The following is a 14,074-nucleotide window of genomic DNA, read 5'->3' as shown; positions in this document are numbered from 1 at the left end:
CTTCCTGTTCTGTCCAGGCACAAGTTTCAGTGAAGGAATGGAAGATCTTATGAATCAGATTGTTTTGTGTCTTCTCTGGCTACATTACAGTGTTCTTTGGTACGACTGTATTAAGTCTGTCCATATATTATGCAAAAGAAGAGCACAAAAGGAAATGATCTTTTTTAAGGGAGGTTTCTGTAACTGACAAGAAACTATAGGAAAGTTCCAGATACATGAGAGGAGACTTTTTTTTACCAAGAGTCTGTTGCAAGTGAAAACAGCACACCTGTTATCAGTCAACTCATGTGACATTGACAATGCTGGCGAACCAGGAGAGAGTCAGTTCCCTGGATAAAACAGGAAATTCATTAAGAGGTCATGAAATGACCGCTGGAAACCTCACCCAATGCCTCAGTGAGAGGGAGAACAATCTACCAGAACTAAAGGTGTGACTGAAGTGCCACAACACTTGATTAATCCTGTTTTTACAAAACAAAATACTGGAATTAGTTAAAAACAGTCTTGTGTGCAATTTTAGTTTTTTTATTTATCAACTATGTGTTTCACCTTATTTAGGCATCTTCAGGCTGATCTTAATTTGGTATTTCTTAGGACGATCCTTTAGACAGTGTATTTAAAGTGCATCGTCTAGTACATCAGGCCAACATCACCTTCATTAACATCAGTAAATACTTTCTAGATGGACATGAGTGTCTCAAAGACCTGCATAACGTGTACATGTTCACAGGAGCAAAGTACTTGACTATGCCCTTTAGCTACACTGTCTAAGGGATCATCCTAAGAAATACCAAATTAAGATCAGCCTGAAGATGCCTAAGTAAGGTGAAACACGTAGTTGATAAATAAAAAAACTAAAATTGAAACAAAGACTGTTTTCAACTAATACTATTAAACACTAGTTTGCTGATTCATGCCACAGATGGATTGGAAATACTGGAAATTATGGCTCACATAGGACGTTGTGCAACCAATAAAAAATTCTCCATTTTTCAGAATCATGGCAGATTCAATAATGCACACTGCTGGCCAGGAGTTCACACTCTGAAGTGCATTGCATCAACTCTGAGATGCTTTATCTGAGTTTACACTGCCTGGTGGATATTGGGTTATAAATGCTGGCAACCAATAAATCCTTTGAAGACATTTGCTATGAATTATATGCACCTATTGTTTTGGTGGTTCATCTGAAAGGTCTGTGGAGAACAAGGGTGTAAGGAAAATCATTCTTAAAGATGATACTGTGGAAGATATCTCCAAAATAAATCTGGAATCCATAAAGAGGAAAAATGTGTATGCAGATTTTGTGCAACCATCCAGTGTTGACAACATGAATACGTATCTGAAAGCACAATGGCTGATAGCAGCATGTCTGACCTGAGGAGCTGTAAGGGTAAAATCTTATAAACATTTAAGGGAAATTATGACTGTGCATAAGCAAGACCCAGATATCTCTCAGCCAAGAAAAAAATAAAACGGTGAGATTGAAACACAGAGTAACATTGCCTGTTCCTGAAGAACTGTCTCGTGAATGAAGATTTAAGTGCAATGTGTTTGAAATTCTTGGTGTCTTTCTGAATGAAATTTATCAAAGATTCAACCAAGAGAAATCTCGAATAGATACTTGGTGCATCCTTTGAAACAAATTCTTCATCTACATGACACATACAACAGTTCGTTGGAGTACACACACAGCAGCCTTTAACCTCTAGATACCCTATGCACAGCTCAAAATGCTGTAAAACATTATAACTGGTGTTCAAACACTTAATGCATCCTCTAATGAAAGATATCTTAATGAGGAACATATCATAGATAAGAACTGTTCCAGAATATTATAAAGTTATTCACTTGATCATTCTGATTATGACTGTTCCAGTATTGTCAGCATCTTATTATGACTTAAAACTTGCCTCAAATCAACAATGACACAATCAAGACTCACCCAGCTAATCCTCCTCCATATCCCTCAAGATAGGGCTAGGAAATTAATACTATGAATCACATGGAAGAACTTGTTTCCAGAAGAAAGCCATGAACCCATATGTGAAATATTTGGAATCTAAAGGAAACAAAATAAATGCCTTCTTCTTTTTCAAAGAAATTATGATTTTCTGTGTTTCATTAAGACGTGATGCACAATGTTTCCAAAACAATAGGAATGATGTCAACAAATCTAAGAGGTTAATCAGTGACTATTTGTTATTACAGTCTATGGAAAATGTGAACTACTGTTCAGAAATGGTCTCAGAGGCAAATAGAACTTAGGTCTTTCCAGCTATGTGATGTCTTTTTCAAAATTAAAAGGAGAACATTGTTTCCAAGAAACAGAAAATATAAAATTGGGCCCATAATTACAACTTATAATATTAATGAATTGCTTCACCTTGTAGAAAAGCACATTCCTGGCAGCTCAAGACCTACCCACATTAATAATATTTGCTTAACAGTTTTTCAAAAAATATACAAATTTTTTTTGCTCCCCAACAATCAGTGAAGAGAATTTGCTTATCCCTCTCCCACTTCCCCCAGCAACAGTCAGTGACTGGATTTGCCTGAACCCCAGCAGAAAAATTGTTGGTACATCACTGGAGATGACATCATTATCTTTCATTGTACCCTCTCCTATTATCAGGTTGTTGATTTAAGCAAAACAGTAGTAGTTCATATCACTAGTGAACTGATTGCACAGAGAATGTTATCTGTCATTTCCATTTGTGAGGCATTATGCTTCCAACTAACAAATTTTATACAGTGTCCCACATAATACACCTGACACCCGAGATTCAAGTAGCTATGAACTAACTGAAAAATAATAGATAATGGTAACATTAAAAAACATGTAGTTAACTGTTTATAAGAGATACTAGAAGTGATGGCCATTGGCATCCAGTCATCGCTGACTTCATGTGATGACGTTACCAGCAACACGCTGTAATTCTACAGTCATGATATTCTTAATTTCTCTAGTAATGTATCGCTTAAGATAATCTATTCTGCAAGTAGTGTCAGCATACACCTTGCTTTTTAGTGTGTCCTGTAAATAAAAATCACATTATGCTAAGTCTGAGGACCTTGGAAAGCCAGAGGCTTCTACTGACAAGTCTGGTTTTAGGGAACACGTATGTTATGTGTGCCATACTTTGGTTGAATTTGTGGGCAGTTGCTCCAGCTTGGTGGGATACTGCATGCAGCTTCTCTGCATCTCTTAACCATGCATAGAAAGAGTCAAAGATCTCTAGATATCTGGCACTGTTTAAGGTGTAATGGAAAAATATGGGGCCAGTAATGCACATGCCAGACAAAGCACACTAAACACCTATCTTCTATGAGTGGAGAGATCCTTCATGCAGAATATGTGGATTGTCCTGTGACCAGTATCTGCAATTCTGGGAGTTTACATAATTTGACAAATGAAACCAGGCCTCATCTGACATAAGGTAAAGCAAGGGGTCCAAGTAGCAGCCAGTTACAATAATGAACTCTTTTTCCCTGATCCACAAATTTAAACTCTTGCACCGTACTTACAAAAAAAAATTGTTCAAATGGCTCTGAGCACTATGGGACTCAACTTCTGAGGTCATTAGTCCCCTAGAACTTAGAACTAGTTAAATCTAACTAACCTAAGGACATCACACACATCCATGCACGAGGCTGGATTCGAACCTGCGACCGTAGCGGTCTCGCAGTTCCAGACTGCAGCGCCTAGAACTGCACGGCCACTTCGGCCGGCTCATACTTACATGATAGGCTTTTAATTTCATATCATTTAGTTCACAATGACATGATGTATGAGACACACCAACCTATTGTGATAACCTCCTCTTACTGAATTGTGGGGACTTCTCAAAATGTCAATGCAAATTCTGTCTAAAGTTTCAGGGATACACACTGTCAGTTACCTATTCCTCTGCACATTCTAAATGGATCCTACAGTCCTCCATTTCTTGTGGAGATCTTGAATAGTGCTTGTTGTGGGGAGTTTCCTTCCAGGATACTTCACTTTACAGTTCCTTACATTCATTAATAGAGCCTGTTTTTATGTAACACTGCACAACATCAGTTTTCTGTTACAACGCAAACTGCCTCATTTCTGTAACAACTCAACAATACAAGTTTCTTGCAGCAACTGACACATAAACAAGCAGTTGCACTCAACTTTCCAATAAAATGCAGTGTATCCAACTTTCAAGACAGAGTTGCCACTTCACAAGCAGTTAGATTAGAGATGATTAACTGGTATGTGAGGCATACAGGTTTTATGTGGGACACCCTGCATTGTGTGTGTGTGTGTGTGTGTGTGTGTGTGTGTGTGTGTGTGTGTGTGTGTGTGTGAGAGAGAGAGAGAGAGAGAGAGAGAGAGGGAGAGAGAGAGAGAGAGAGAGAGAGAGAGAGAGAGAGAGAGAGAGAGAGTGAGTGTGTGAGGAGTGAGTTTACAAAAGTAATAAGCAGTATTTCAAAAAATCATATTTTATTACATTTTTATAGGTCATGCCAGATTAAAGACTGAAATAAATAGTATACTTTTCATTATTTTTAATCAGAATTTTGTATTTTTTAATAATGGTCCATATTTGTTTTTTCTGACTTATTTATCTATTTGCAGGAGTTCTTTCCATACGTAACTACTAGTTTAGAAGCATTTATGTTGATTGGTAATTCATCACACATCAGCAAATTGCTAATTGTGTACACTGAAGTGGTCAAAATTCCAAAGGTGAAACATCTTAAACAAACTGTAATTTGCATCATAACAGGTAATTAATAAAACTTTAAATATTTTATCTGTCCAACATTAATGCTGCATTTTAAATTTGACTTATTTATGTGGATGTTTTTGCTCAAAATAAGTGTGTTTAGTATGAGAGACAATTCATTACTGTGGCACAATGCTATACGAGAAGCAGGACAGCTAGAATTAATACACAATACAGTCATGAATATACAGGTGTAACTTCAGGTAATTCTACATCTATTATGTGTTGTAAGTGGTCTGTTCCATTCAGTCAGGAAAAGTCATTATTAAATGCTGAATACAGAAAAATTCATTTAAGATTTCATTAATTCATCAAGGTAGACATTTCATAATCTCAGAGAACTGTTTAATGTGTATGTAGATGGTTCACAAAAAGTCTCATAATATATATCGTTTAATAACATACAACATACAGCCACATAACAGTTACATGTTGCAAATTTTGAGTTGTAGTATTAATTGTAAGTAATCTTCAATGGAGGTAATGGGTAATTGTAGTGTGAAATAGTCGGGCATGCACCACATTAGCAGCAAAAGACACCAGCAAAACTCTCTTTACATGCTGAGCTCCTGATTTTTTTCATTTAAAGAAAAATGAACTGCTACCCTGTTTCGTAGCTTTTCTGGCTTTCTTTGTGGCTACTATCTGAGGTTTCTATGCAGTGTAGCATTTGGAGGGTAGGACATTACAGTGGGTGGTGAATGAAGGCCAGATTACTGTCAGGACAAGACAAATAGTTGACCACCCAGGAGATACTGATACACCCATTCAGAGGCTCCTATCTGATTCCCAAAGGCATTTTGAAGCAATATTACAATATTAAACATTTATTATCCACAAAACACAACAGTTGACTCTTTGATGTTCAGGCAGCTAGTGAGGGGAGGGCTGGCAGCAGTATACAGCCATGGAATGCACCATTTAATAATTATTGATTATAATTGGCATGCATTAAGTATCATGTTGGCTAAGCAGCAGTGATGTCATGAGGACAGTTGTCTCATCCGTGTTAGCACTCAGGTATGTCTACGCCAAGTGACGCCGCACACAGTTTCCAGGAGACAATGGCCAGGGCAATCATGACTCCATCATAGACTGCACACATGGAAAGCGTCTACTATCTCTGCTCAGAGAATGTGAAGTAATGCAGAGAAGTGCCATGGCTTCCAGTCAGAAGAGAGAGACAGACTGACATGATCCAAGTCTGCCACAAGAACAGAGATGAATGGCAGCAGTGGCTCACCCACACAATGACAGATGATGATCTGCAACCAGGCACTGCTGGTTAGGTTATCAGAAGACCAGCCAGTTGGTGCCAGTCACAGCTCATCATCGATCTTGACTTGATAGTTGATGCTGCAGCTCACAGCAACTAAATCCCTCCTGACAGGACTTGCTGTTCTGTAGAAGATCAAAGTCCACTCCACAAGCAGAGGGTCAACTGACTTCAGCCTCACCTTTCAATAGGACAGCTGCAGACTGAATATAACTCCACCAGAAGATAGATAGTATTTATACACGATGAGCCCATGTGCTCTCCTGTGGTGGGGTGGCAATGACATCATTCATCCTAATTTTCCTGTTGGGTCAGTTCTCTTGGTCACTTCAGGACTTCACAGCTTCACCTTTCAGACACTCTTTCTACCATGTCAATAAACTGAATACTTACTCTTTATCTTGTAATGATTCATGCTGAATGTTCTTAAGTTTCCTCTGCCTGGTCCATTGATGAATGAATGGGAAATTTTCATGCTTCACAAAATGTATTCACATTAATTGACATCTGAACTGCACACTTGTCATGTAAACAAAACATGGACAGACTTCACTGATCTCTTTGACTTCCAAAAGTAACTCTAAAACTGACTGACAAAACAACAACTCAACAACTAACTTGCAGCCTCACTGCATCGCTTTATATAGAATTTTAACAATAACTTCCAAAATAAAGCATTGTTAATTTTGTACAATTCTGATGCTACAATTAAAATTTACAAAACATAAAGAAACTGATGTTACAGCCAAATAAGGTATAAAATGCTATACTGAATGACAATATTTTGTAGTAATATCTTCAGTTTTCCATAAGAAAATCATTCTGAACTTTAATTCCAATAATGTCCCTTGTATTATTTTAGTTATGTAATTAATTAGTTTGGATTTGGTTACAAATACTCAATGGTAGTACAGAGCTTGTGCTCTATTCAATTTTATACATAAAATGTATAAATAAGGACTCAAATTCTGTAAATTGGTAAACTGTGAGATGTAAACAATTGGAGAGTTAATTATAAATGTAATTACAAAGAATATTAATTACAGATGAAGACATAAAAATAAATAACAAATGAAAATACATTACTTGGTAATAACTTTTAAGCTGTTTCTCAAGATAGTGTTACTGGATTTTTAGATTACAATTTTGTTAATTAGAAGCATTGATTTTTCATGCTAACATCTCTGCACTCCATAGTTATTTACTGCTATGGACTTATTACTTCAATTTCTTGATTAGTTACTTCATTTTGTATATATACACAATTTTATCAGTGACAACAATCCACTGTTAATTATGACAATGCACGTGCTTCCAGAACATTCCACGTGTCTTTGCAATGAATATCAAGTTTTTTTTCAAATAAGACAGAATGTTATATATATAGACAGACATACAAGTCCTTAGGAAGCACTGAATTGTCTGATAGCTATCTGGATGCATATAAAAAATAGGTGGTATCGGACATTTCATATGAGACCTGGGGGAGGCTGCACCGTTATAATCTGAATTAAGCTTGTGACACTTTGCACAGTCAGCAGGATGTCCCTCTATCGCCATGATGTCATTTTGCTTCATTGCTTCTTTGAGAACTCAGCCCACACAGGGCATTGCAATAGCTTCTGAATTTGATGATGCATCATCAGTGAGTCTTTCTTGCTGACTTTTCATCTGGCTATTGACCCTCTGTTGTTAAACTGGAAATGGCTTATTTATATTCTTTATGGCAAATAGCTGTTTTACTGAGATTGTGTACATGATATTAAAAAGAGAGTCATAATATTCATATTGCAATAGCTTCTGAATTTGCTGATGCATAATTCAGTGCTGCCCCTGGTGTTGCCAGGGAAGAAATATGAAAATTTTCTGGCTGCACCAAATATGTTACTATGCTGTGCAACACCTGAGACATATTGTTTTAACTGACTTGTAGAAATTCTCTATCATCCCCTCCCATATGAATATTATGACTCTCTTTTTAATATCATGTACACAATCTCAGTAAAACAGCTATTTGCCATAAAGAATATAAATAAGCCATTTCCAGTTTAACAACAGTATTAAGTTTTTCATAAATAATATAAATTTTAAGCACATCATCTAGAACATAAGATACATTCAGTTACATACTGATGCTATTCCAAATAGGTGAAATTAATAGAGATTTATATGAGGCCATAATGTTCATGACAAGAACATAATCAAAATGAAAACTATGTACAGATGACATGGTGGAAGTACATTCAGGGATTCGAGTAACTTTGTCCCCCTGTTGTTTGAGCAGATAGACCATAATTTAAGCAAAAACCTCCATCCCTCTTTATATGCTTTCTTGTAATTTAATCTCAACTGCTTCCTTAATAACACAATACCATTAGCTGGAAGTATGTGCTACAATATCTGTTTTGTTATAATCCATAGGATGCCTGATGTCATGGCAATGTTCTCCAATAGCACATTTCCTTTGCTCTTGTAACCATATGAGATCCTCCTGTTCATTACGCTGTGGTGACAAAAGGCATTGGATACCTCCTAACATTGTGTCAGACCACCTTTATGCAGTATCTCATGTAGTTTGGACTCAACACGTCAGTGGAAGTTCCCCTGCAGAAATACTGAGCCATGCTGCCTCTATAGCCATCCATATATATGAAGTGTTGATGGTGCAGGATTTTGTACGCAAAATAACCTCTCAGTTATGTCCCATAAACGATCAGTAGGATGCACCTCAGGTGATCTTGATGGCCAAATCGATCACTCAAATTTTCCAGAATGTTCTTCAAACCAATCACGAACAGTTGTGGCCAAGTGACATGGCATTTAGTCACCCATAAAAATTCCATCACTGTCTGGAAACATGAAGTCCAAAAATGGCTGCAAATGGTCTCCAAGTAACCAAACATAACCATTTCCAGTCAGTGAATCAGTCTTTTTTATGTAAACACAGTCCACACCCTTATGGAGCCACCACCAGCTTGCACAGTGCCTTGTTGACAATTTTGGTCCATGGCTTTGTGTCTGTACCACCCTCAAACCCTACCATCAGCCCTTACCAACTGAAGATGCAGCTCTTCTGATCAGACCGTGGTTGTCTAGTCATCTAGGGTCCAACTGATGTAGTCACAAGCCCAGGAGAGGCACTGCAGGGGATATCATACTGTTAGCAAAGGCACTCGCATTGCTCATCGGCTGCCATAGTTCATTAACACTCAATTTCACCATACTATCTGAATGGATACATTTTTCATATGTCCCACATTGGTTTCTGCAGTTATTTCACACAGTGTTGCTCATATGTTAGCACTGACAAATCTCCATAAACCCCACCGCTCTCCGTCATTAAGTGAAGGCTATCGGCCACTGCATTGTCAAAGGTGAGAGGTAATGCCTGAAAGTTGGTATTCAGCACACTCTTGACATTGTGGATCTTGGCATATTGAATACCATAATGATTTCTGAAATGGACTGTCCCATACATCGAGCTCCAACTACCATTCCATGTCCAGTTAATTCATGTTGTGCAGCGATAATCACTTTAGAAACATTTCGACATGAATCACCCAAGTACAAATGACAGCAATGTCACTGTACTGTCCTTTTATACCTTGTTTATATGATACTGCTGCCATCTGCATATGTTGGTATCACTATCCCATGATGTTTGTCACCTAAGTGTATGTTACACTGCAGAAAGATATGGTAAATGCAGAATTTTCTTGAAGTTTCTCCAGACAAGCTAAGCCAAGCTATATGAGGCCAATGTGCCATGTAGCAGTCAGAATGTCAAACAGGCAGAGAATTGATACTACAAATAATATGATACACCATAAAAGCTATTGCTCCACCTTGCTCAATTGAGAAGTCTGAATCATTAATTCACTAGCATGACCTCACTGAGAAGGGATCATAATGTCATTCTGTCTGCACAGCATGATACCACAAGAAAAAGTAGGTTTTCCACAGAAACGCCTATCAGCCCATTGACATGATGGAAAAGCACCATGCTAAAACACTGAAAGCCCCTGTCATGACACCACGGTGCAGCAAAGAATGCTGATGAACCCAGAAAATAAAAACAAATGCAGTTATCCTTGGCCAGACATAACATCAGTGCCTCAGTTGGACAGTAATAAATATTCAGGCTTCCATGCCCACATACTGTTCAGTTACAGTGAGTCAGCTATGATGCCAAACCTGTGGCATGCTTCCTGCCATTCACCAGATAACTTCTACCTTCAAGATTGCTGCCTGCCTGGTCTGCCAAATATGGTCACTGTGACCTAGCAACACCCTATCCACTGATGTGAAGTGTTTGGCACTCTACCTCCAATTTGATGAGAGCTGAACTGGTGATGTTTGATGCACCACCAACCTGACACTGTATCCAGGAGGCACGCTCTGGTGGAGAGGTATGCTGTAAATCTGCACTACCATCTACATCACATGCAGAGCAGCTGGACTTTGATGTCCATGAGACTGCTCTAGTAACATACAATCTATTATCTGGTGATCAATGCTACTGAACAAGCTGTGCCTGCTCCCTTACACAACATTATGGTATTATGTGAGCCAAAGACAGGATGTTTCAATTGCAACATTTATCTTGAATAAATATATATCTTTCTAAAGCTGTTTCATCAACACGCAGAGTGCCAAACTACCTTCATCACAGTGATTAATGCTTTGCCATTGTGCAATCATAATGGTCTCAACTCAGGCCCTGAAAAATACATGGGTTTTTCATGCTCCTCATGCTCTGATCAATATATGACATGCCACATCTGCAAGGGACACAGTAGACAACCATCCTACACAAACCAAAATCATTCTCTACAAACCCTAAAAGGGCCCTAATCTTAGATGGTGGTCAAAAAACATACTTCACCCCATGTCTCTGCAGAATATGACCAATCCTGTTGCAAACACTATCTGCATAAGGCAAAATTACCATAGATTTAGGTTCCACCTCATTATTGTCATCACGCACCGGAGTCATGGTTGGTTGATAATGTGAAGAGTGTGACTACAATCATTCTGACAAAATGTGACTGCAAGGTGAGCCAAATCAGCTGACAAACTTTCAAGGTTTGATATAATGTGGGTCCTTGTACCAATGTACAAAGTTCGCCTTTATGCTAAGCTGAATGGTGACAACAGGCAGTCTGTAGATACAAATCATTGTGAGTTGGCTTCCTATAAATGGCATTTCCCAATGTAACATCAACCTTCCTCCTGACCAACACATCAAGAACAGGAAGGAAATCATTCTTTGCCACCTCCATTTATTTACATTCTCACTCCCATGAGGCCAAATTACAGAAGTATCGTCTACATATCTGAAAAAATAAAACACATAGGTTTCAAATGCTGCCAACTCAAAGACATATTCCTTGGAATCTTCCATAAACAAACTGGCAGTAATGGGTGATAACAGGATTCTGTCTGTTCATCGTACAGTTCTTTGACTAAAAATAAGTGGAAGTTAATACATGTAGAAATTGGATCATTAATTCAATAGTAAGCCCAGTGGTGGCTCATGAGTATACATTCTGGATGTTCATAAATTTTTAGATTCAGATAAATATGACAGTGTGAAATTAATAGTCTCTCCTGTATGACAGTCATGCTTATCAACATATTTATACAACTACAGCCACTACCAATAATAATAATAATAAGAGTAACAATAATGATAATATTAATAATAAGCACGACTTGTCTGAAAAAAAGAAAGAATTGTTTTGGGTAATATTGTTATTTTGTACATAAGTTAAGTACAGTTTAGGGCAAGAATAAAATGATGTGTAAGCTTTCATTATTCTCCATTTTGCATTTTTGTGTAAGTGGGAGCTTTTGGACATTTTATTTATTTGGGCAAGTGTACAAGATCCTTAATACATATATTAGTTAACAAATTAACTTATGGGCTGAAATCAGACATTCTTATATTGCACCCACACAACAGCTTACACTTATTATACACTTCTCTGTTTGCTTGTATGGACACTTATTTGATTTCATCACTTACTCAGTCAATGGATCTGGTCTGGAAGGCCTTAATTTCTTTGTGGCTAACTTTTCCTGGTAATTTCCTTTTTGGTTACCAATTAAAATGGATTAATTAGAGTTCATGTTGACACTACACATAAAAGCAGATTCCAGCACAGTAAACAATGAACTCCAAACTCAAACTGCCATTTCTGGAAATGATTAAATTCATATAGTCCTGTCTACCAACATGATAACTTGACTAGAATAGAAATGAGGCACTGAGAACCATAAGGGCCAAAAGCACACCATTGTTGATCCCACATTTAAGTGAATACCAAAGAAACCAGTGAGACAGCTTTTTGTGAATGTTCAAATGTACGATGTTGGCCCATAGCACAGATAAGCCTGACCCACCGTAAGGTCAACAGATATCAGAAGCATGAATAAATGCTATAGTCTCACAGTAAAAAATGATATACTTTATGGTTCTCAGCACCTCAAATGGATTACTGTATGATAAAATCCAATACTCAATGTATTATATCTCATTCATAATCTCACAATATAGTATTTCCTGTCAGTATAACTATAACATGCATTGATGTCTTATCTAACTTTACTATATAGTGAGTTATGAGTTATAGTGTTGTAGGACTGCTGAATCCAATGATGCACACTATACCACATGTAATAAGCACTATTTTATTACTTGTAAGCACACGTATACAGTATAATAATAATAATGTCGTGTGACTAGGGCCTCCCGCCGGGTAGACCTTTTGTCAGGTGCAAGTCTTTCGATTTGATGCCACTTCGGTGACTTGCGCGTCAATGAGGATGAAATGATGATGATTAGGACAACACAACACCCAGTCCCTGAGTGGAGAAAATCCGTGTACACTTTCGTGCGCGGGCACAGACTGGTGCAAAGAGCTTGCCAAAACAAAGATATTAACGCGACTTGGTCGATATTTGCCACCTCAGCTCCCCCCCCCCCCCTCCCCCCCTCCCCCTCCTCCCCTCCCCCCCTCCCAGGGTGTGGAGCACAAAATATAAATATTTGGGTGTGCGTGTTAAGGAAACATCCAGGGGGGAGGGAGAGGGTGTTTAAACCGAAACCATACCGTACATTACATTACATTAGTAACTGAAGTCTTTGAGTCAGCGAGGGGGACTGATGGTCCTGCCTGACTGAGTGAATCCTCGTACAGCAGTCGAGGGATCCAGGGAGGGGTCGGTGGGTTATGAGGAGCTGGAGTAGCAGACCTGAATGCCTGTTGCGGTACGTAGTACTTTTACCATTGATGGGTTGGTACCAACAGGTAATGGAACAGACTAGAGAAGATTAATGTGGGGTAAGTTATCATTGGGGGTGTTGGCTCATTCGTAGCAGATACACACATTATCCAGCTGCACATCAAAAAACACTTTAGAGCTGCATATAAAATCTGTGTTGACATTCACTACCACTTCTGTATACAGGTTGACAGAATTTCCACACGAGTCATCGTTGGCAACATCACATGTTCCGGGGATGGCCCCTGATATGTCACTGAATCCCAACAGGGGAGAGGCGGGGGGCTGCCTGTAGGAAGGAGAGTCATCGCATGCATCACTCTGTACGGGAATGTCACACACACCTGTAGCACTGTCACACGACTGGAAGTGCTTAACGTCACACATGCGGAAATGGGCGTCACTCATCAGCGGACTGTCAGTAGATGCCTCGTGCAAGGTGGGTGTAGCAGGGAGTTGGGGCTGACCGGGAGGAGTATCAGGCAGCTCTCCCCCATGACTGCCAGTTTGAGGAGGCAGACAGATACTGTCTGAGGTGCACCGTTAATGAGCACTTCGAACGTGTTGGTACGCTGCGATATGACTCCTCTGTGTGGGCCCAAGTATAGAGGTCTGAGTGCGGATCGGACAGTGTCATTGCACACCATGACGTGAGTGCATGATGCCAAGTTCTTATGCAGAAATATGGGAGGGAGCGAGTGCAGTTGAGGAGGATGCACACGAATGTTAGTAATTAGCTCCTGGGGGCTTATGG

The 14,074-nt window shown here is 38.8% G+C and overlaps 1 protein-coding gene across 1 annotated transcript in view; it reads left to right on the top strand.

Annotated features, from left to right (window-relative positions):
* The window catches only part of LOC126470801 (uncharacterized), a gene marked incomplete at its 5' end in the record, with an annotated part of 313,759 nt that overhangs the window by 250,306 nt on the left and 49,379 nt on the right, over window positions 1–14,074 (top strand). Inside the window, one exon of the mRNA XM_050098814.1 lies at window positions 4,607–4,757. Within this exon, the coding sequence (XP_049954771.1) occupies window positions 4,607–4,757 (151 nt within the window). The remainder of the gene's footprint in view (window positions 1–4,606; window positions 4,758–14,074) is intronic.

The sequence above is a fragment of the Schistocerca serialis genome, chromosome 3 (genome assembly GCF_023864345.2).
Source record: "Schistocerca serialis cubense isolate TAMUIC-IGC-003099 chromosome 3, iqSchSeri2.2, whole genome shotgun sequence".
Classification (NCBI taxonomy): domain Eukaryota; kingdom Metazoa; phylum Arthropoda; class Insecta; order Orthoptera; family Acrididae; genus Schistocerca; species Schistocerca serialis.
The sequence above is the reverse complement of the archived record's forward strand: the minus strand, read 5'-3'. Positions and strand labels throughout refer to the sequence as shown.